Source organism: Prinia subflava, chromosome Z (assembly GCF_021018805.1).
Source record: "Prinia subflava isolate CZ2003 ecotype Zambia chromosome Z, Cam_Psub_1.2, whole genome shotgun sequence".
Classification (NCBI taxonomy): Eukaryota; Metazoa; Chordata; class Aves; order Passeriformes; family Cisticolidae; genus Prinia; species Prinia subflava.
Genome location: NC_086283.1, coordinates 84,586,081 through 84,609,975, shown reverse-complemented (window position 1 = coordinate 84,609,975; position 23,895 = coordinate 84,586,081). Strand labels below are relative to the sequence as shown.

The following is a 23,895-nucleotide window of genomic DNA, read 5'->3' as shown; positions in this document are numbered from 1 at the left end:
AAGGGATCCAAAAGGATCATCAAGCCCAGCTCTTAAGCGAGTGGCCCACAGAGGAATCAAACCCCTGACCTGGGTGTTATTAGCACCACATTCTCACCAGCTGAGCACAGGCCCCGCTACTGGCTACACTCACCCTGAGCTGAGCCCTCTCAAATGAAAAGCAACAACACACGTGTCAAAATAATTTATTATTTCCTCTGTGGATACTTTATCCATGCAGGTTTCTACAGGAACACGGGGTGAGTAGCTTTGAGTTACTATTTCCCTCCCATGGTGTGAAAGCTGCTGCAGGGTATGGGGCTTTAGACAATGCGGCTTGGTGGAAGGAGCACACACCTGTGCCATGGCACCACATCATTCTGTGATTAGAGAATTTCTTTTCAGAAGAAAGCCCAGTCCTCCACAAGATGGTATTCCTTTTGTGCATCTTTGTTTATTCCCTACATTGGTATTTGCCTTCTTTGTTTAACTCCAGACACAGGCAATGTGCATGTTACAGTTCTGTGAGAGTGTTATGTACAATTCTGAAGACTGTCACTATGGCAAAGTTCTATCTGTTTTTACGTTTCTCTTTTTTGTTTTTTGCATTCATAGCTCCATTTACAGTTGGTGTTGTTGTTGCTCTTGCATGTCCTGTGGCTTTCAGGTGTTCAAACAATTTATTCCGGGATGGAAAAGTACAATTGCAGGTTACACAGTGGATGGGAACTTCATTCTACAATGAGAGAAAAAAAACCAGAATGCTTCACATTCATATGGAATATGTCATCAGTGCAATACACCAATTTCTTGCACACAGTTGCTCCTTGGCAATGAAGCAGGAATAAGGTGTTTGTTTCTATCATCGATATTCCATTACTCATTAATAATTAAACACATACTTTAAAAAAATAATTGCAAATATAACTTCATGAAATTTCAAAGTGCTTTAAGTAAAACCAAGACTGGATGCCTTGCAAATCTAATTCAAAGTAAAGAATAGTTTTGATCTCACCTGACTGTACATCTAATATTTTGGGCTCTGAGACACAGTGAATTTAATATGTCTTAGCTGTAGTTATTACAAAGTTTCACTCTCCAGCAAGCATCAATATTGAGAAAGATGCAAAGAGTACTGCTTGTCACCTGCTGGGTGACAACAGTTCTGTATTTGAACTGCCTTGCACACAGAACTTTACCAACTCTCCTAGAAATGAAGCTTAGTCCTGCATTCCTCTGTGAGGACAAGAGCTGAAGTTTCAGTTCTGTTAAAATCAGAGGGGCAGAATTGGTGGACTGGAGGTGACAAAACCCAGCCTTCTTTGTAGTTATATGACCCCCCACTTTTTAGCCCTCCTATAAAGACAGGCTGAGAGAGATGAAAAGAAGGCTCCAGGGAGAACTCATTGCAGCCTTCCAGTGCCTTAAGGGGGCTTACATAAAGGAGGGAAAATGACTTTTTATTCAGACAGAGTGACAGGACAGTGGGCAAATGTCTTAAACTGACAGAGGGCAAGTCTAGATTACACTTTAGAAGAAATTCTTTACGGTAAGGGTGATAAGGCATTGGCCCAGAGAAGTTGTAGATGCCTTATCCCTGGGCAGTGTCCAAGGCCAGGCTGGGCAATGTGGTCTACTGGAACTAGATGATCTTTAAGGTCCCTTCCAACCTATGACTCTATTTTAAATAGCATAAGTAATTTGACATACCATTGTCAAGCTCTCTGAAGATGCCTTAGCAGACTTTTTTGCTTCCTTGGCTTTTTTCCCTTTAGGCTTAGTGGTGCTAACAGACAAAAAAGAACCAAGATGAGTGCACAGGAATATTCAACATTTCCAAGCTTCTGATGTTTTTCAGTTTTCAATATCTCTGCTGCTTTTGCCTGTTCTTGCTTCATGCAACAAAATGTGCGTCCAGAAAAAAAAATTATACAATTAATTTTTATTCTCAAGATGTTGAATCAGCTCTTGAGAACTAATATGGCAGCAATCTGCAGTCAAATAACAATTTCAGAGAAGTTCCTACACTCTTTGTTTAGTATCGTTTGGTGAGCAGCCCCCACATTTGAGAGTAATTCTATCCTTGTTTGAGAGTATCAAACATGACACAGAATGACACAGTGATGCAATGTTGCAACCCAACACACCTTTTTACTTCACTTTTTGTTTCATTCCCTTGGCTGACCTCATCTGTAATGCCTGTGTCCTCTGACATAGCACATCTTTGGCCATCATTTACCAACTCCTCTGTTGAGCCGCTGTCCTCCATGCTGGGAACTTCCTTTTGTTCAACTGTTTCTTCATCAGCACTTTGATCAAAAGAGTCCTCATAACTCTGTTGAAACAAAGAAATCCAAGTTAAATACTTTCAGTTCATTAGTGATTATGTTTATAGTATTATACTAATTCACCTCAAACATGGGTGGGTTGGGAGGAGAGAAACCTACGGACCCTCTCAATTTTACTGTGTGTTTTCAGTGAGATTGTAACATGTAAAACCTTAGTTCTCCTGTTTTTAAAGATAAGGCCACCAGTAGTGAAGGGAAGAAACACCAATAAAACAGCCTCTGAATCTACAGAAAAGGAGAATGAAGGTAGCTTTTAACTACACACAGGGTTCATCCTGTTCTGACTACCATTTCTTATTTCACAGATACTGGCTTGTTTTATAACTTTGCAAAATGTTAATTATTTAGACTAAAGTTTCTGTGCCAGACTACTGCCATTTGGACACTCGAGCCAAAATAACTGAGCTGTCTGAAATTAGGTAGACACACTATATTTTCCTTCCCTAGCAGATATTGGCAGCCTTTTTCATTTACCATATCAGACTCAATATATGCAGTTTGGCATAATACCAACTCCCTGTCTGAAGCAGAACAGCAAAGCTCCCGAAAGCACAATAACAAATTTGACCTAACACCACATTAACGCAACTCTTACCACCTCTAGAGCACAGTCTCAGCTACCTGAAAAAAACTTGGCTACTACTAACTTCAGAAGAATAAAATAAACCCACAGAGATTCCCTGTACCCCACAATGCTTGGCAGAAGATGGAGGTCAGGATTTCTCAGCACAAGATTCCAGCTCATGCAACGCAAGAGTGGCACCTACTGTCCAGGCTGTAGCAAACGGATGGAACAGAGCCATGGTGACTGTGTGCCACCTCTGCAGTAAGAACAGACCTTCTGCTCTCAAACAGAGGAGGAAAGAGTTAACTGAAGCCTCATGGCCTGCACAGAAACACAAACGTCAAGCCAATACTTGGCCTATGCAACTGGACCGGACAATGTGAAGGCAGGAAACTTCAGCTGCTTCAAAGTCTCAGGAAAGTTTCTTAAGAGAAAATTATGGGAGTGGGAGAGGGCATAAAAGGTGAACAGAGACTAGGAAATTAGAGGGGAAATCATGGAAGAGGCAGGGCCTGGTACAGACAGCTGACTGGAACAAGGCTAGGACTCAGGAATAAATACTTGAAAAGGATAAAGTTTGAGGAAGGCAGACGGGAGTGTGCTGACTATGACACTCCTGCCACTCAACCTGAAACAGCTTGCACTTGGTGAATTTCACCTGTTGCTGTCAGCACAGATCTGTGATATCACACACAGAGTCAGATTCTGGAGTACAACAGGTTAGTGTTACTTTTCTTTGCAGTTCAAGAGAAAGGTGGAATAGATGTATTCATTCCAACAGCTACAGTGCTAGCAGGAAACCAATACTGTGGCAGTCTTTTTGACCCCCTCTAAATCAAAGATTAAAAAACATTACACCAACTTCTGCAACTAAAGCCAGAAGTGACCACCAAACTGAGCTCTTAATGCATCAAGGCCACTATTGATCTTCCTGATCAATTCCTTGCATTCTCTCCTATCTGTTCCATCTATTTCCTGTACTTCAGACTACAGCTTTTAGAGTCAGCACCACATATTAGCATCTGCACTAACAGAACAAAGTGAGGTCTGTGATGTTATTATCATAAAATGTAATTATAATAAGTCTAATAAAAGTTATTCTGATGGCACAGAATTAAAAATATTTTTAAATAGTCTTCGAATTCTGTGGAATTTCAAGTTCTCCTATTTTGCAGGACAGAGAAATGATTTATCAGGAGATAACAAAACTGGGTTGTAAAGTCCACAGCATATCATTATGACTACATACCTTCATTGTTTTCTGTTTCTTCCTTTGTTTCTTTGAGAGTCTGTAAAGATAATTTAAAAATTACCATTTTTTATAGAAACCCCCCTGCCAAACAGTAGGATTTCTAAAAAGGTATTGACCTATACTTTTCCTTTATCCTCTTAACATGATATTGGGTAGCCACAAAAAGAAAGTTACTCATGCCAGAAATTAAAACAATAGGTCTCCCAAACTATTCAGTGCATTTGGTAAAACATTTATTCTGCTCAGACTGAACCCAAAAATACCACTGAGATAGTTGGACTATGCTCCGGCTGTTTAAAAAATGAAGCTGTATAACAATTCTGGTTTTGAGCACACTCATTTTCCATTTGTGCCAGCAATCAACTGATAGTAAATACCAAAGCAATAAGCTCTGGCTCTGTGGAAGTCCCTCTGCTTGAAAAATAACAAATCCTTCTTTTCCTTAAATATAACTTTAGGCAGCAGAGAAAACATAAGTCTTTTATTCTATGGCACTTGAAGGTAGTTGTGCAAATGCATGTGTTTTACTGGAACTCTGATGCTAAGAAATATTTTAAATTGCACAATACTGAGAGCAATGCAGTGGCGAATCATCAGGAGCTCCCTCTGAAGGCCACTAAGACCTAGTAAATCATGAGTCATGATAAAATTAAGAACAATTTGAAGTACTTCTGTTTGGGTGTGTCTTCTGTTTCCTCCTCCTCTTTGGTCTGTATTCCATCTGCATCATCCAAAGACACAGGAAATTTCCCTTCCTCCTCTTCCAATTGCTGTCGTAACAGTGATACCATCTCTCGATGCTTCTTCGATTTTTCGTGATTCTTCATGCTGTGAAGAACAGATTGTTACTGCAGATTGCTCTGAGCAAACACTGTTATATTTACAAATCAATTAACAACAGGCCCATTATCCAGCACTATTGTGTATGGAAATTTCTGCACTGACAAGGTCTCTATTGGAAAGATGACACTGACCATTATGTGAAGCTAAAAATTCTTTAAAATGCAGCTCTAAACTACTTAAAACCCAACAGCTCCACCCCCATATCCCCAGTCACAAGTACTTACGCTTTCTCAGTTTTTAACAATTTGTCACAAGCAGGGCAGTACAGTCCATCTACAAATTCAGCTTCTTCCGTTTCGTCATCCAGTTTGTCTGAAGAGATCAGCACGGATCAGAGAGATAAAGTCAGATGAGCAATTTTAGAACAAGCTGCTCTTTAAGCCCCAGAAAATAGTCACAGCACTGACATTCAATTTCTCCAGTACTACTGACACACACAGAGCTCAAGATCACCTCACCAAACCAGACATTGGTATAAACTAACGGCTGCAGTCTTTTCAAAGGAAAACACCAGAGAGGGACAGACTCTAGCTCAGCACCCTCAGAGGGAGGCAGTGAGTTGCAATACAGTCAGAACTGTGAATCTGAGTCTGTAAGTAAGCCACACTCATACTGCAGTGACTCAGTATGGATCACCTCCCTCACACACCATACCTTCAATGCCTTTTGTCTCCTGTTCTAATTCATCGTCACCACCTGATCCATCTTCAAATTCCTTTTCATATTGTGCCTCCATCTCTTGCAGCTCTCTTTCCAGATCTGACATAGTTATCCAGCTCTGCTCTTTGTACTGCTCAGCAAGCCTGCAAGCAGGAAATATTACAGTAACTTCTACATTGTGTCCCTAAGATGGAAAGTACAGGAACAGTGTTACTTAAAGGTAACTGTTCTTCAGCATCTCAGGAGGAAAGTACTAAACCAACTTGATTGATGGAACAAACAATTGGGAAATCTAGGCAATCTGAGTTGATTTGTGATGTCAATGAGCACCTGTCTACACTGCAAGCAGAGATATCAATGTAGGTGAGTCATGGGTTGGATTTCAGGTAGAATATGCTGTACTGCATAGCCAGTACCAAGCTGACAGCAAGGAAGTCAGCTCAATTCTCCTCTAAGATCCAAAGTCACAAAAAATATAGGACAATAAAATCCACAAGCACATTACTCCCTTGACTGTGTGCTATGGGAATACATCAGCTCAGTTTTCCCAATCTAAGTGTGCCCCATGTTATCAAATACAGCATCACAGGACAGCTGAATTTTGCTCCAGCTGGCTTCCAGAATTATCAAGCCACTTGTCACTAAATGCATAACCCTACTTTACAGACCCTGAAGGGAGAAAGTATATTTGTATATACATAAAAGCAGATGAAGTCCATCTGAGTCTAATCTAAGTCCAGGTTGTTGTAGTCCAGTTCTCCCTTAGTCTAAAACTTACATGCTTTTTTCTTTAAAGGAACAAAGATAAAATTTAATCTATTAAATTTTACTTCCCCAGCTAAGTAAAAGTAAACTGAGTTCTGTGCTATTACAGCCAGTTACCCACCACACCCGGATAACCATTCCCCAGTTATGTTAGATGTCTACAAGTCAGTACAATGCAGAAACCAGAGTTTTAAAAAGCTCAGTTTTAAAAAGAAAGATTTTTTCCACATGTACATACTTGGCTTGTTTTAGCTTCTGTTGCCTCCGAAATTCCTCTGCTTTCCTAGTTTTTTCTGCATTTTGTTCTTCTACAAGTTTTCTATGAGCCTGTACTCTTTTATCCCTTTTACGAATAAAAGCTACTAGCTGACGGATCAGTTCATTCCTCTCTTTCCTTGCTTTCTCTCTTGTTTTCTTGTTCTCTTTTTCCATAGCTCGTTTCTCCCAGCGGTTTGAGGCTTGTCGTGTGTCATACTCTTCCTTCCAAGCAAAGTTTTTCTGAGTACAGAAACTCTGCCAATATGCATAGAAAGGGTGGACTACCTGAAAGAAAAAACAAAAGTAAGTGACTTGTTAAGAAGAGACAGAAAAAACAGAGAAATAATTCAGGGCTTTCTAACAGGGTTTTCGAACTTCTGTACAGGCCAGTTTTGTCTCAGTGCAATGAAGATTTAGAGAAACTTCTAACATTATCAGCGAAGTCTGAAAGCATGTCTGTGGTGGTGTGGATGGTTGGACTTTCCCCATTTCAGTATGTTAAACCTCAGTTGGACTCCACAAAGAAAGTTGGGACAGTGTAAGCAGGAACAAGCAGGTGCTGTGAAGGACTGTGACAAGGAAAAGAAGGACAGACGAGGGAGAGGATTTAAAGAGAGAGACTTAAGGAAGAAGGAGAGGGTGCTGAAAGAAGGATATAGGAAAGAGGGTTTTGAGGCAGAGAGAAGTTGAAAGATATATGGGTGGTTTACCAAGTAGGAAGGATTTAGATAGGTGGAAAAGATGAAAGGCTGGTGGGTCCTATATTGTATGTTCTGTACAATGCTGTATGTTCTGTACACCCCCCCCTTAATTGAAATTCATAAGTTCCCCTTGGTCACATGTTACCTTTTCCCCTCTTCCCGCCACTGTGTTATCCCTCCCCTATCCCCTAACTGGTTCAAGGCTTGCAACCCTTCCCCTTATCTCCCAAGTGTCAAGGTTCCATTGGTTGCCGCAAAGAGGGACTCCCATTTCTCCTCCCCTACCCCGAAAGCATATAAGCTGGTGCATTTCTTTGTTCGGTATCCAGTTCAGCCTGGTTCCACTTCGGTCTGGACAGTGCTCTGTTGGATTAAAGTTGTGGTTTCTCTGGCTGGCTGGATCCTCCTTTCTCGCTCTTAGCGCGTCGCTTCAGTTATCCTACTGCCGTTCAGGTCTCTCCCAGGGTCAAGAACCCACAGGGCTGACCCCTTCGTTCCGCTGAGGGGCAGCTCGAATTCCGCTTGCTCCGGTGCCTGGGCTGGCTCGGGGTGAAGCCAAGGGGCTTAGTAGCGGCACCGCGACAGGTGGCTGGCACCCCAGATGGGACCCTGAGGAGAAGCCTTGAGTTTCCGTGGAGGCTCTTGTCTTCCCTCTTTGTGGTCCCCGTGAGGATTGGCGGTGCTTGCACCAGGCGCGAGCACCGAAGAGTTTCAGATCCAGGGCGGTCACACCGCTGCGAGTCGAGCAGCCTCTTCGGAGGAGCGCTCCTCGCAGATCCAGGAGGCAGCTTCGTCGGCAGCACTCCCGGCGAAGTCTTCTGTGCGCTGAGGGTTCCCCAAGACCGCAGGTAAGTACCCTCCGTCGGGGGCACGCGATCAGGACCCCCTCTCCAAGCCACGGGGGAGGGCTCCGAGGAGAAGTCTGCGCAGGACCGGGGGGTTAACGCTTTCGTTTTCGCTCCCGGTTTGGTCGTGCCCAGGCGGTTTTTAGTTCTTTTCGTTCGGGTTTGTTTCGTTCGAGTACTCCTGCCAGCTCTCGAGGGAGGCTCGGAGCTGGGGGAGAGTCGGGTTTTTGGGGACGTTGCGTGTGCCGCGCGCCGGGAGGATCGGTGGCTTTAGCGAGTGCAGGGTTGCCCGGTTTTTAAGTTGCGGCAGTTACGGTTTTCTGTTTGAGATTTAGTTGGTCCGGTCTTGGGTGAGGGTGGTTTTTCAACACCGGCGAGATGGGTGCCTCGCTTTCGACCACCCAGAAAGGAGTTTATTATGTTCTTGTTAGAGTTTTGGAGGAGAACAAGGTTCAGTTCTCCCGCGGTTCGTTAAAAAGGCTGGTGCGGTGGCTTTCCGTGCAGTTCAGTAACACGTCTGAGGAGCTTGTGAGGAACCCCCGTTACTGGGAGGCGATCGAAATAAAGGCGGCCAATTCGGATAAATGTCCCCAAGATTTTATGTTTTTGATTGTCAAATTTAAAACGATCGCTAACAGCTCTCCCCTGCATGAAAAGCCAACGCGACCGCCCGCCCCAGTTTCCCGTTCCCCTTCTCCCAATCCCCGTGTTCCTCGGAAGGGAATTCTGAGGAGAGCCGCAGACCCTAGGTCTGCCAGCCCAGGCTCTCGCCAGAACTCCCGGTCCCCCAGCCTCAGCAGTCTTGTCCGGACTGCTGAGGAATCCTCGGGTCGCCCTGGACAAGCGGCCCGGGGACGCAGCCCTTCCCCTGTCTCCCTACGTTATCGACCAAAAGTTAGATTTAATCTTGCTGCGTCACAGGAGCCACAAGATGGCGCCTGCGACACACAAGATGGCGCCCGTTCGCGCCGTTCTCCTACCCCTCCCCCGCGTCCCCCTCCCCCGAAATTCAATCCCTTCCTTGACCCAACCCCTTCATACCCGCCCAACCCCTTTTATCTGCCCAACCCATTTTACCCCTTGGTCCCTCCCACACCCGCCCCCTCTGTTCCCTCCCTTGCTCCACCCATGGCTCCTCCCACATACCCGATGTCTCCTCCCTTTGTGGCCGCCCAAACCCCGCCTTCGGTCCCTCCCTTTTCCCACGCTGACACTCCTCCCACTCCTGCCCCCTGGCCCGCCCTAGGGGCGGAGCCAGGCACTTCTCCCCACCCCGGAAGGAGGCCATCTTGGAATGGTAGTTCCCACGCTGCCTCTTCCGGTTCCCACGGTAGGGAACCGGAAGACAACAGCGATGGAAACCAGGAAGTGCATCTCTCAGCTGCGCCTGTCACCTACCGAAGGGCTCGCGGGGGTGGCGACCCTAAACCGAATTGGCAGCCATTTTCACAAACTATAATTCGAGATTTATGTAAGGCGCACAAAGAGTTTGGGAGAGAGAGCCCGTACTTCCGCGGCCTCCTTCAGGCAGACCTAGCAGCTGCGACAACCCTTCCTGCAGACTTAAAGCAATTATTTTCTTGCCTGATGACACCGGCTGAATTTGAATTATGGCTTGCTGCGTTTAGGCAAGCCCTGCGGGAAGAGCTGCCGCACCTGCCACTCCCAGCAATTGATGAAGGAGGTAATCCCCTTACTGTTGAATTGCTGGGAGGAGAAGGTTCCTTCGAGTCCCCTCAAATTCAGGCACTGCTCATTCCACCAGCAGTTTTGCCTAGGGTGCAAGACCTGGCCTGCAAAGCCTTTTTCACGATGCAGCCTCGTGCACCCCTGCCGCCGTTCACCCAGATTAGGCAAGGGGACACAGAATCATTTGTAGATTTCGTGGACAAGATGACTAGGGCTTTAGAAATACAAGTAACGGACGGGCTTGCCCGTAAGAGAATTTTGGAGGAGATTGTTTTTGCTAATGCTAATAATGTATGCAAACAAGCGATTTTAAGTCTCCCTCCAGAACCCCCACGGACTCTACAGGTGATGCTGCAAGTTTGCCAGCAAAAGGTCCCTTTCCTGCTTCAACATATGACCACCGCAAGCAAGCAGGGAACTCGGCAGGTGCATGCTGCGGAAGATGCGACTCTTCGTCGCCCACAGGCCCGCAAGCTGGCAGCGTCGAACCCAGCCAGAGCACGGGTCGAGTGCTACCTCTGCCATGAAAAAGGGCATTTTGTGAGCCAATGCCCGCATAACTTGCTGGCAAAGCCTCGGCCGCAGCAGGAGGACTCCGAACACAATTCAAAAAACTAGGGGGGGAGTGCGGGCCCACCCGGCATGATGACCCCAACAGGGTGGGCAGTGCAGAAGAGAAGGCAGTCAACGCCTTTGGGGGTCACTGGACCAAGACAACTATCTCGGACTGGCATTTCCTTTACCCTTCCCAGGAGGGAACTTTCCCGGACTTGACGTTAACACCATTTTGTAAACCTTACAGGTTGAGGCTCACTCACAGTGCGCACCTCAGAGATACCAGCTGGTACCCAGTTCGCGTGGATTGCGAAGACCTTCTGGACTGGCCGTTTCAAAGGAAAGGTAAGTTCATTGTTGTTGGGGACTGTAAATACACTCCGCAAGACATTGAGGTATACCCGGGGACCTATAAGGGTGACCCCAGGTTCCTCAATGTCTGGCTGCGTTCCACTCATCCCCCAGCTTTCCACCCAAAGGGACAAATAGTGGCCCAGGCAATTCCACACACCAGGCCAGATCAGTATCAGGTTTACCCTGAGGAAAGGCCACTTTCAGTCAACGCAGTGCATCGGATCACAGAAGAAAAACCTATAATACGATGTACGATGTCCATTGGGGATGAGTCCGTTAATAAAGGTCTTCTTTTTGACACAGGAGCGGATGTCACGGTCATTCCCACCCGGGAGTGGCCGTCACATTGGGCCTTGGAGGACGCGCCGGCGAATATCTCCGGAGTAGGGGGTTTTCAATTGGCTAAGAGATCAGCGCGCATGGTGAAATTCACGGGGCCGAAAGGGCAATTGGCATATACGCGCCCTTTCGTTTGCAAATATGAACGGCCCCTGCTTGGTAGGGAGCTCATGTCCCAATGGGGGGTCACAATTAGTATCCCAGACCCCCCTCAGGTTTTTTGCCTAGCGGTCACTGAGGAGCGCCCAATCCTCAAACTGAATTGGAAAACGGATAATCCAGTGTGGGTTGACCAGTGGCCGCTATCCAAGGAGAAATTAAAGGCGCTCGAGGAGCTCGTGGAGGAGCAGTTACAGAAGGGTAATATCGTGGAAACGAATTCCCCCTGGAACTCGCCCGTCTTCGTCATTCGAAAGAGTGACGGAAGGCGCTGGCGCCTCCTTCACGACCTTCGACAAATTAATAACGTTATAGAGGACATGGGATCCCTCCAACCAGGAATGCCATCCCCTGCCATGCTGCCCCGAAATTGGAATCTGGCAGTTATTGATCTGAAGGATTGCTTCTTCCAAATTCCCCTACATCCGGATGACGCACCGCGTTTTGCCTTCTCGGTGCCTACCATCAACCGAGCGGCCCCAAGGAAGAGGTATCACTGGAGGGCTCTTCCCCAAGGTATGAAGAACTCCCCGGTGATGTGCCAGCTGTACGTCTCTTCCTTGCTGCGTCCTGTGCGCGCAGCCGCGGAGGAGGTTATCATCCACCATTACATGGATGATATCCTCATTTGCGCCCCAACAACAAGCGAACTGGATAGAGTCCTCACACGCGTAACAGATTTGTTAGTTGCTGCAGGGTTTGAGCTGCAAGCAGAGAAGATTCAGCGGATGCCACCCTGGAAATACCTGGGGCTGGAAATCGGACGGCGGACCATTGTTCCCCAAAAATTGGCTATCCGGACATCAGTCCGGACCCTTGCGGATGTCCATCGACTCTGCGGAGAGTTGAATTGGGTGAGGCCCTGGCTGGGTCTCTCCACGGAGGATCTAGCACCCCTCTTCGATTTATTGAAGGGGGGAGATGAGCTTAGCTCTCCCAGGGCGCTCACCGCGGAGGCAAGGGAAGCACTGGAGAAGGTACAACAGGCGTTGTCATCACGCCAGGCGCACAGATGTGACCCCGGCTTACCCTTTCGGTTCGTGGTGCTGGGTAAGCTCCCGCATCTTTTTGGGGTCATTTTTCAGTGGGATTCGAACACCACACAACATGACACCAAGGGCCACGGGGGGAGAGATCCACTGCTGATCATAGAGTGGGTCTTTCTTAGCCACCACCGGCCCAAGAGACTTACGAGGCCACAAGAAATCATGGCTGAGCTGATCCGCAAGGCACGTACGCGCCTTTGCGAGTTGGCCGGTTGTGACTTTGAGTGCATCCATCTCCCCATCAAATTATCCTCGGGCCAGATCACCAAACCCATGTTGGAAACTCTGCTTCAAAATAATGAAGCTCTACAATTCGCTCTGGACTCTTTTACGGGCCAAATTTCAATTCATCGGCCGGCCCACAAATTGTTCAATCTGGATGGAAATTTTGAATTGGCATTGAGGAGTGTCCGAAGTGCAAAACCACTCCAGGCCTTGACCGTTTTTACAGACGCGTCCGGGGCTTCTCACAGGTCAGTGATAACCTGGGAGGATCCCGAAACTCAGCAGTGGGACAGTGATGTTGAAATCGTTGAGGGTTCGCCTCAAGTCGCTGAGTTGGCCGCAGTCGTCAGGGCATTAGAGAGATTTCCCGGACCACTAAACATAGTTACCGACTCTGCCTATGTTACAGGGGTAGTGTCCAGAGCTGATCAGGCAGTATTACAGCAGGTTTCCAACGACGCGCTTTATGCGCAGCTCTCGAAGCTTATAAAGCTTGTGTCCCACCGAGAGCACCCCTTCTACGTGATGCACACAAGGTCGCACACCGATTTGCCAGGGTTTGTTGCAGAGGGCAACAGGAGAGCAGATGCTCTCGCTGCTCCTGTGACAAAGACCCCACTGCCTGACATATTTCAACAGGCACAGCTCAGCCATGCTTTGTTCCATCAGAATGCACCAGCCCTGGTCCGCCGATTTCGTATCACCCGGCAACAGGCCAGGGCGATTGTGGCTTCGTGCCCATCGTGTCAATCCCACTCCGTGCCGACCATGCACGCCGGAGTCAATCCCAGAGGGCTGGGAAGTTGTGAAATCTGGCAGACCGACGTCACCCATGTGGCGGCGTTCGGGAGGCTCCGGTACGTGCATGTGTCCGTTGATACCTTCTCGGGTGTAGTCTATGCCTCCGCACACGCAGGGGAGAAGGCCTCCCACGTCATCCAACACCTCATTCAGGCCTTCTCTTTCATGGGCATCCCCAAGGAAATTAAAACAGATAATGGCCCTGCGTATACTTCCAGGGAGCTTGCAGATTTCCTGCAGCAATGGGGAGTTGAGCATAAAACGGGCATCCCTCACTCCCCCACGGGTCAGGCCATTGTTGAAAGGACCCATCAGAACGTCAAACGGGTCCTTCAACAGCAAAGACCAGTCCTGAAGGTTGAAACTCCATCAATCAGATTGGCAAGGGCACTTTATGTGTTAAATTTCCTAAATTGTTCTTATGAAAAACCAGATCCGCCCGTTGTGCGGCATTTCAATAGCAACCGCGACTGGGACCTGAGTGAGCAGCATCCGCCGGTGACCGTAAGGTTTCCCGAAACAGGGAAAGTGGAGGGTCCACTGACGCTTTTGACGTGGGGGCGCGGGTACGCCTGCGTCTCCACTGATGCCGGGCCGAAGTGGATACCCTCCAGATGGGTAAAGCCTTATATCGAAAGAAAAACAAAAGTCCGAGAAAACGAAAAGCCTCAAGTCGCCTCCGCGGCTCTCCGCCGCAGAAGGCGTGAGTCCAGTGACTCAGAGGAAGAGGAGGAGCAGTCAGAAGGCTGGGAGGACCCCTTTTTCTGTGATTTCCCACTTTGTAATGATTTGTTTTTCTGAGTTTCTGTTTAGATCCGTCCAACCATGAGCGCCAAGACTGTCATCAGTTCAGCCGTCCTCTTCGCCAGTCTCCTGACCATCGCCCAGGCGTGGCTCGTCCCCCAGCCGCAACAGAACGTCTGGGCTGTCTTGGCCAAATCACTGGGCCAAGACCACATATGTCTCAACCAAGCGAGTGCCGCGAATCCCATGGCATCCTGCCTCGTGGGGATCCCATTTAAAGATCGTGAGATGCCCAAGATGCTTCTAGGTTATGCTCAAAAACTTAGACAAGAAGCTGCTAAAATGGAGCATAACCTAAAGCATGCCCATTACATCGTCGCGTGGTACAATTATATTAAAAGTCTTCCAAAGTTAGAAAACGAGCCTCAGGAGCTAGAGCTTCTAGGTTCCGCCAGAGCCGAATCTTGTTTTCATATCCGCAACGACCACGTCCAGCGTCACCACCGTCATTTTGTCTCCTCCAAAGCCCATTTTAATACTCATTGGTGCAACGCTGTGTCCTTTAGTTATCCTCCAATCCCTCCCCAAAAATCAGCCCAAGTCTTTGCCCATCCCCGCCAACTTCCCAGGGGAACATTCTTGATTTGCGGAGACCACGCATGGGCAGGTATCCCCTCTCACCTCTCCGGAGGCCCGTGCACCTTTGGGACCCTCGGATTGTTTTCACCCAACAAATCACAAATTTTGGATTGGGTTACACAAAATTCTACAAATGGTGCACATCTATTGGCACACTCTAGAAAGAAGAGAGAAGACTACTCTCTCAAAAAATTGGCAGACGATTGTGATGAGGAAATTATCCATTGGAGCAGATCTAAAGGCATCGCAATCACAGTGTTTGCGCCGTGGGTCGCCATTGCTAAGACCCTCGGAGAATTAGGCCATTTGGAATGTTGGGTAGCTAAGCAATCCCGTTTGACTTCTAGGGCCCTATCAAACCTCCTGAAAGATGAGGAAATTACGAGGCAGGCAACCCTCCAGAATCGTGCAGCCATCGATTACCTCCTGCTCCTCCACGGTCACTCGTGTGAGGAGTTTGAGGGGCTCTGCTGCTTTAATTTGACATCTAGGGCCAAGGGGACTCGCGAGGCACTCAAACAAATGGAAAACATGATAGGAGACATCAAGCAAGAATACGGGGACTGGCTCAGTAATTTGTTCAAGGGATGGGGGATCTCGGGTTGGACGGGATCGATTCTTAGAACTGTTCTGTTAATTGTTTTTGTGCTTTTTGTTGCTATTGCCAGCCTTGGACTAATGAAAAAGATGTTGCAGAATTTGATTTCTTCCTCCACATCACCACTCAAAGCTGAAGTCCACCGAGTAGCCGTTGAAGTAGGCCCAGAAGTGTTCAAGGAGGAGGAGGAAAGCTTCGTTGATGAGGACGAGCAGGCTGAACAGCTTGAAATCATCGTGGAAGAAGTGCGCAGCTTTCCTCGAGAACAATGGCCTACTCAACAGCAGTGGTTTGCAGAATCATACCCACGTTCTGAACACCTGGTGGACCCCCCTCAATTCGGATATCTGAGATAGGACTCACAGGGTCAAAAATAAAAGAAAAGGGGGAGATGTGGTGGTGTGGATGGTTGGACTTTCCCCATTTCAGTATGTTAAACCTCAGTTGGACTCCACAAAGAAAGTTGGGACAGTGTAAGCAGGAACAAGCAGGTGCTGTGAAGGACTGTGACAAGGAAAAGAAGGACAGACGAGGGAGAGGATTTAAAGAGAGAGACTTAAGGAAGAAGGAGAGGGTGCTGAAAGAAGGATATAGGAAAGAGGGTTTTGAGGCAGAGAGAAGTTGAAAGATATATGGGTGGTTTACCAAGTAGGAAGGATTTAGATAGGTGGAAAAGATGAAAGGCTGGTGGGTCCTATATTGTATGTTCTGTACAATGCTGTATGTTCTGTACACCCCCCCCTTAATTGAAATTCATAAGTTCCCCTTGGTCACATGTTACCTTTTCCCCTCTTCCCGCCACTGTGTTATCCCTCCCCTATCCCCTAACTGGTTCAAGGCTTGCAACCCTTCCCCTTATCTCCCAAGTGTCAAGGTTCCATTGGTTGCCGCAAAGAGGGACTCCCATTTCTCCTCCCCTACCCCGAAAGCATATAAGCTGGTGCATTTCTTTGTTCGGTATCCAGTTCAGCCTGGTTCCACTTCGGTCTGGACAGTGCTCTGTTGGATTAAAGTTGTGGTTTCTCTGGCTGGCTGGATCCTCCTTTCTCGCTCTTAGCGCGTCGCTTCAGTTATCCTACTGCCGTTCAGGTCTCTCCCAGGGTCAAGAACCCACAGGGCTGACCCCTTCGTTCCGCTGAGGGGCAGCTCGAATTCCGCTTGCTCCGGTGCCTGGGCTGGCTCGGGGTGAAGCCAAGGGGCTTAGTAGCGGCACCGCGACACATGTCAATTCAACAACTCGTCAAAACTATTACAAACTGCAACTTCTAAAAATACCCCCCAGCAGGATTGGATCATGCTGACACTAGTGTCCAGTTACTTAGCTGTGCTGTGTTTCTCCTGTCAAACTGAACAGCACCATCAGAATCGGACAGGCTGCCTGCAAGCTGGTACTTGTCCACATTAAACCACACCAGAGGTCAGCCGTACATTTGCACAGCATTAAAAAAGAAGCAAAATAAATACATAGTGCTGTATGTATTCATTGTAACTTCTTCCCTGCACATTCTCTCTGCTTCCTGAACAACACAGAAATTAATAGCCCTTGATGATACAACAGCAAGGAGCCGTGACTTGCACAGTTTAACAAGGTGCTATGTGAAGAAACATTTACTCCTGCTTTGTTAGCAAACTACATGACTGTAGGGTAAAATTATGTTCCCGAGCTTTCACATTAAAAGACAAAGTAAGTGATTATTATTTATTCTCCTCCTATTTACCCTTTATTCATGGGTAAATCCTGAACTAATAACATGGCATCATAATCACTTTGGGTTTGTTCTTTATTTCTCACCAAATAATTATTGTCCTTCTGCATTTTGTATATTCAGCAATCAAGATGTATCTAAACTCCCTTCTTACACTACTTGCTCCATCAGTCTTCCTTTTTACTACTATTCCCTCCTATGTGCCCTACTACTCATATTTTGCGATACCTCATAGAAGTATTTAACCTAATGGCTTAATATGTTTTCTTCTAGTGAGTCATCTTCTTCTGCCATTCTTTTTCACAGGAACTACAACTATCAATTGTTATTCACAGAAACAACTCAACAATAACTTCCAGCAGTCTGTCTACCTGCAAAGTTCGTGGTTGTGGCTTCTGGCAGGTAAGTCACTACAGTTTATCTCTGCTATAACAAAAAATAACCAATAAACATTCATATTTCATCCAATAACCTAAGTAATATTAGACTACCTACCCCAGATTTCTGCTTCAGAAGAGTGTGCAAAAGAATGCACACTGATCAACTTATGACAGGGATCATCCTCCCCTTCACCAGATGTGTAAGGTGAGACTCTCCCTATTCTCAGCAGCTGCCTTAACAACCTGCAGGTCTGGTATTCTCCAGCAGCCTGTACAGCAACCCTTGCTGAACTTCCAGGTGGATTTTGTTTTGCAGACTACTCATACTGGAGATGATCACTTTTGTTTCTGTATCTAGCTGACCTGCAAGTCTCCTCTTCCCATAAAGGCTTGTGAACTCATGGCCTTAAGAGTATCTTTCCTGGCTGCCTGGCACTCATAAGGCTGTCTTTCAAGCTTCTTACAAATTCACAGAGTAGACTAAACCAGACAGCATTCACATCACAGATTTTGAAGCCTTGGTATAGTTCTTGTAGCTCCCTTCTAAAACTCTTTTCCCATTATATTCTCCTGCGTAGGGAAGTGAGCATGGCAATGCTGGAATCCTCTGACAGTGTAGTCTCTGTCTGAATATAAGACAACTGGGAAAATTACCTTTCTACTTAACAGAGGCTATTTCTCATAAAATGCCCCTATGAATCTCTGTGGGGGGAAAAAAAGTGAGCACTCTGCTTCCAGAACAGTGTGAACTAGGCAGATGTCAAAGCAAAGAATTCCAGTCCTTTTCGCAGTTATTGACATAAGCATTAAAGCCATTTTGAGTCTATAATCATATGGCCTCAAAACAAGCAGTTTTCAAAAGATGTTTCAAGATAACTACATTAAAAAACAGATTTTACCTGGTTCAGAGATACTGTGTATTCTCTTTGAGAAAGATTTCCATTTGTTGAGCCATCCTGTAACCTCTCCTCACATCCAAACATAATTTCTGGCACTTCTTAAGAAGTTTGATTTGTAACTTTTGTCCCCACGTCCAGCCAGGTTTTGTACCACTGAAGCTACTAACTTTTAAGGTATGTATCAATTCAAATTTCATAAACTAGCCATACAGAGAAAGTGACAGGGAGAAGTACCACACTAGAAGCAACATTTGAGTGCATTTCATACTGTGCAGTTATTCCCTAGGGAAAGTGTTATCACCTTATTATTTAATTTCAACAGAGAAATACCGGTAACCTTAAAAAAAAATCCTAAATCTGATAGTCTGATAGATTGTAACAAATAGCTGGCAAACCAGATGACAAGAATTCAAGTCATACAAGTACCCATACACTTTCTTTTCTTTCTTCACAGAGGAAAGCATAAAATGTTTTCTGAATCAAATCTGAATACAGGCTAATTGCAGATGACAGTGTAATCATAATGGAAGCTCACACTGCTAGTCAACATCACATCTATTTTCTAAAGGCTGTTCTACACACTAAGTCCTATGCAGTTTTCCTGTATGAGGCAAGGCACTACATGTTATATGAAAAAAAAATTAGCTCAATACCCCTATCTGTAACATAAGTTGTGTTAAACACTGGTAAACAACTCTCATCAGAAAGCAAAGAAAACATCCATTCTTTTACTTTATAGGTCTTGCACTAAAGTTCCATTGGCATAATTAATGGTTGGCCTTGTGAAGTATCTGTCTGACAACTCACCCTGCAAGCCTGGCTAATATTATAGTCCAACAGCAAATACCAATTTTAATTCACATAAATATGAATCAGATCACAAGCACTTCCTTTGCAGTAATGGCCTACTATAGCAGAAAATAACCACAGATACATAGTGTTCACCTCAGAGACTAGCAGGAGCCTTTACTTTGAAACAAAGTAATGGTTTAACCCCGTTACCTGCAGTTCAGCTTTACATTTGCCCTTACCGTATCATAGTCACTGTGGGAATATCCAAACATAGGGAATTCTTCAATATCTTCCTGTGTCATATATTCCAACTCTTCCTTCGCAATCTTCTCAAAAACTTGTCGATAGACTGTAAAGAATCCCTGAAATAAATAAATAAGTCTTTTGCACGGCTCAGTAGTAGATGTACAAATGCTCAGGTGCAGTGTATTTTAGAGAAAAATTGCTACACTGCAAGAGCAACTCAAAACCAGGATAAAGGCCTTGTAAGCACTTGCTCATGGTACAAGACCCTTCTTAACAGTGTTCCACTATCTTACATGCCTTTTATTTCCACCTTCTTCACAGTCTCTGTCTCTCTCATGTGTAGCCAAATACAAATTTTAAAAGCAAAAAAGTTGCCATGGAGATGGCAGTAAGTTTCTAGTTACACAGGATCAAGTTTTGTGTAAGTTCCAGACATGAAATTCATATTAAATAGCCTATATTTTTCTAAATTAATATGCTGCTTACTGACTACTACTATGGTAACAAAAGGACAGGTAAGTATTTTCTCTAGTGGATGTTTCTCAAATCACCTGGAGCTTCTTAATATATGGTGAGTATTTTAAATTCCAATGGGAAATTCAAAAATTCAATTAAGGAATTCAGTTAGAGCAAGCACACATTCCCCAAAGCCTGTTCTTACACTGTTTTCCTCTTTTAAGCATTCTGGCTTGATAAAGGTATTTCTAAATAAATAGATGGTATTGCAAAGCCCTGGAATGCTTCACTATATAAGATAAATAAACAATATGCACACATCTGTAGTTGTACAGCATAGTTGGACATTATGAGTAAGTAACTGTTGGACAACATGCAAAAATTAAAGTTTCCTTATACATCCAGGGTAAGTTTTGCCTTAGATTTGCATCAGCTGTGCTAACATTTCTACCTACAATTTTAACAGAAAACAAATGCCAACACTTATAAAGGAATTTAAAGTGATTCATTAAAGATTAATTGATTCATTACCTTTTCATCATCCCCATATCCAGAGTAACAGCTAACAGTGAAGTAGCGCAGCAGGTCTAAGCTATCATCTTGATAGTCTCCATCAACTCCCCCTTTCAGCAAAGCCTCCCTGTGATTATCATACCTGGAAAAAATTCACAGCATCAAGGATGTGTACACAGAACACCCCTCAGTGCTGATAAACTAACACAGTACGCCTATCACATCACTGTATAGCTTAACCCACTGTCTGTAATTTGGCTCTCACATCCAAAGTCTTCAGAGAAAAAACATGACAGACCCAGTAAATATTCCCTCTTGACCTTTACTTTACTTACTATTATTTTATCTGCAATATCTATAGCGATAATTCCTCAACAGCCAGCTGCTACCAATCAATCACATTTGAGCAAGATGCCTCACCAAACTTCCAGAAACGGGTAGAGCATTATTTAAATCACCTAATACTCACACGCACTCAAAAAAGAACCCCAAAATAAGCACATGAAAACTGAAAAACAGTGCTGTATTTTCAAGGAGGACAAACTCCTTGAGGAGAGGTGGTTTTGGCTGCGTAACCTGGTTGATGCTTCAGCCCATGTGAAAAAGAAGCTACAGAGAACATTTATAATAGCAATCCCTTAGAGATATTTATGTGTGTATTTCAAGACAGGACTGAACACCTGTGTGCACTGCCCGAGGCCTGAGGGCTGACCGGAGCTGCCCTGTGCCGGGGGGAGGACGCAGGCCAAGCCGGGCTGTTGGCAGGGCGCAGCTCGGGGCCCAGCACGCCTCCGGCTCCCGACGCACCACGAGGGAGAGCTGTGCCCCTCCGCGGGGCTGCACGGCTCTAACTCCGACACAGCCCACAGCCAGGCGGCTGCTCCCGCACACGGATGGCCGCGCTGACTCGCAGCGAGGCCCGGGAGCAGCACAGGACAAGCCTGGCACAGGCAGGGCTAATAAAGCCTCTGCCAGGCCGAGCGCCGCTCACCAGGCCCGTTCCTGTGGGTCGCTGAGCACGTCGTACGCCGCCTGGATCAACTTGAACTGCTCCGCTGCCTCCTCCGCGTTCTCGAGGTTTTTATCTGCAGGACAATTTAACGAAACCGTGTCAGCGGCGGCCAGGCTCGGCGGCAGCAGCCGCCCCGCCGCCCCCGGCACCGAGGCAGGCGGCGGCGCGGTGCCCCCGCGCCGCGCGGGGCCGGGCCCGGGCCGTACCCGGGTGCCAGCGCAGCGCCAGCCGGCGGTACGCCCGCTTCAGCTCCTCCTCGGCGGCGTCGCGCCTCACGCCCAGCACCTCGTAGTGGCACTTCATGGCGATGGCGGCGGCGGCCGGCGGGGCGGGGCGGGGATACCGGGACACCGGCACGACCGCCCCGCGCCGGGAGGGGCGAGGCGGGAGGGGAGGGGAGGGGAGGGGAGGGGAGGGGAGGGGAGGGGAGGGGAGGGGAGGGGAGGGGAGGGGAGGGGAGGGGAGGGCCCTGCGGCACGGTGGCACCCGCCGCACGCTGGGGACGCTGCTCCCGGCTCGCGGCCCGGGCGCTGCAATCGCGAGTTATTAACCTGATACCTTGTGCTGGAATTCACAGAATCAATGAGGGTGGAAAAGATCTGCGAGATCATCGAGTCCTACCTGTGACCCAACACCACTGTGTCAGCCAGACCATGGTCCTGATGCCACGTCCAGGCTTTTCTTGAACACCTCCAGGGAAGGCGATTCCACCCTCCCTGAGCAGCCCATTCCAATATCTGTCCAATTGCCCACTCCAATTCCACCCTTTCTGTGAAGAAATTACTGCTAATGTCCAGCGTTAACGTCTCCTGGCACGGAGCTCCCGGCTTAAGGCTGTGTCCTCTTGTCCTATTTTCAGGTTCCTCAGAGAACAGTCTGACTCTAACCTGGCCACACTTTCCTTTCAGGGACTTGAAGAGAGCAATGAGGGCCCCCTTGAGCCTCATTCCCAGGATAAATACCCCTGCTTCTCTTAAGACCTGTGCTCCAGGCTATGTGCTTCACAGCTTGGTTTCTCTTTTCCGAACTTGCTCCACACCTCAAAGTCCTTCCTGAACTGAGGAGCCTAGACCTAAACACGGGACTCAAGGTGTGACCTCACCAGTGGTGAGCAGAGGGGAAGAACAGCTTCCCTAGGCCTGCTGGCCACACTATTTCTGAAATAGGTATTTCTGATTCCTGTGGGTGCTGAGGAGCTCAGAAGCACAGCTAGCACAGCACACATTCTCCAATTAGCTTTTTTTTATACCTGTGCTCCTCAGAGATTTTAGGGTTGGTCCAAGTCGGTTTCCTTCTCTAGATAAGGTGTGTATCAAGTGGGCACTATATGAACAGAGCTCTGGATAAGACAGCAAGATCTGGGGGCCTTGACCTCACAGTAAAATCTGGAGGTCCTAATCTCAGTGTTTAATCCAAACATGGCAAATTGAACAAGAGCCAGCAGTGCCCTGGCAGCCTGGCTCTGCTCTGAGCTGGGGCGGCCTCACCTCCAGTGCTGGGGGCAGTTTTCGGTCACATCACCCTAAGGATATAAAGCTATTGGTGTGTATCAGGACGAGGGCAGATTAGATGTGGAGAGGTCTGGAGAGCAAGACTTTGGAGCAGCTGAGGTCACATGGCTTGTTCAGCTTGGTGAGGAGGCTGAGGGGGGACCTCACTCCAGTGTACACCTTTGTCACAGGAGGTTTTGGCTGGAATAAAGTCAGCTTTCATCACAGTAGCAGGTAGGGAGATGTGTTTTGGATCTGTGTTGAAAACACAAATGTTGTGTTGATAATATCAGAAATGGTTGCATTATTGCTGAGCAGTGCTCAGACTCAGCCTTTTTTGCTTCTCACCCCACCCACCAGAGAGGAGTGCACAAGAAATGGAGCGGACACAGCCAGGGCAGCTCACCCCAGCGGACTGCAGGGGTATCCCACCATACCATGCTCTGCATACAAAGCCGGAGGAAGAAAGAAAGGGGGAACATTCAGAGTGATGCATTTGTCTTCCTCAGTCACTGTTACATGTGATGAAGGCTTTCCTGGGAGGTGAATACCTGCCTATCCACAGGATATAGTCGATAAATTCCTTGTTTTGCTTCTGTGCATGGCTTTTGCTTTACAAAAAGCTCTGACTTTGCTAAACAGTCTGTATCTCAGAAGTTTTCACTTCGACCCTTCTGATTCTCTTCCCCACCCTACCAAGGGAGAGTGAGCAAGTAGCTCCCTGGGGCTGAGTTGCCAGCTCAGTGTATCAGGGAAAACCACGACAGTGTGTCAGAAAATTCCAGTTAGACATCAAGGTCCTTTATGCAGAGGGTATTCAGTTCCCAGAGAAGCGGTATTGGCATCAAGCCTGTCAAGACTTAAGAGGGTCTGGATGATGACCTCAGTCATACGGCTTAGTGTTACACAGTTCAGCAAGGAGTTAACTTGGGCTCAATGATACTGCTGGTGGTCCTTCCCAACTCAACCGTGTCTACGTATGAGACTATGTGAACTCAGCACATGCCTATATATTCACCAGTCTTTCTTTCCAATC

General features: G+C 46.9%; 1 protein-coding gene across 1 annotated transcript; it reads right to left on the bottom strand.

Annotated features, from left to right (window-relative positions):
• Window positions 1-169: 169 nt before the first annotated feature.
• Window positions 170-21,768, bottom strand: DNAJC21 (DnaJ heat shock protein family (Hsp40) member C21). The gene is made up of 12 exons (XM_063421695.1): window positions 21,576-21,768; window positions 21,349-21,442; window positions 20,376-20,499; window positions 19,382-19,504; window positions 6,651-6,955; window positions 5,642-5,790; window positions 5,212-5,299; window positions 4,814-4,972; window positions 4,142-4,181; window positions 2,127-2,314; window positions 1,690-1,765; window positions 170-715 (listed from the first exon to the last, which is right to left on the bottom strand). The coding sequence occupies exons 1-12, from the start codon at window positions 21,670-21,672 to the stop codon at window positions 551-553; spliced, it is 1,608 nt and encodes a 535-aa protein (XP_063277765.1). The 5' UTR covers window positions 21,673-21,768; the 3' UTR covers window positions 170-550.
• Window positions 21,769-23,895: the final 2,127 nt, after the last annotated feature.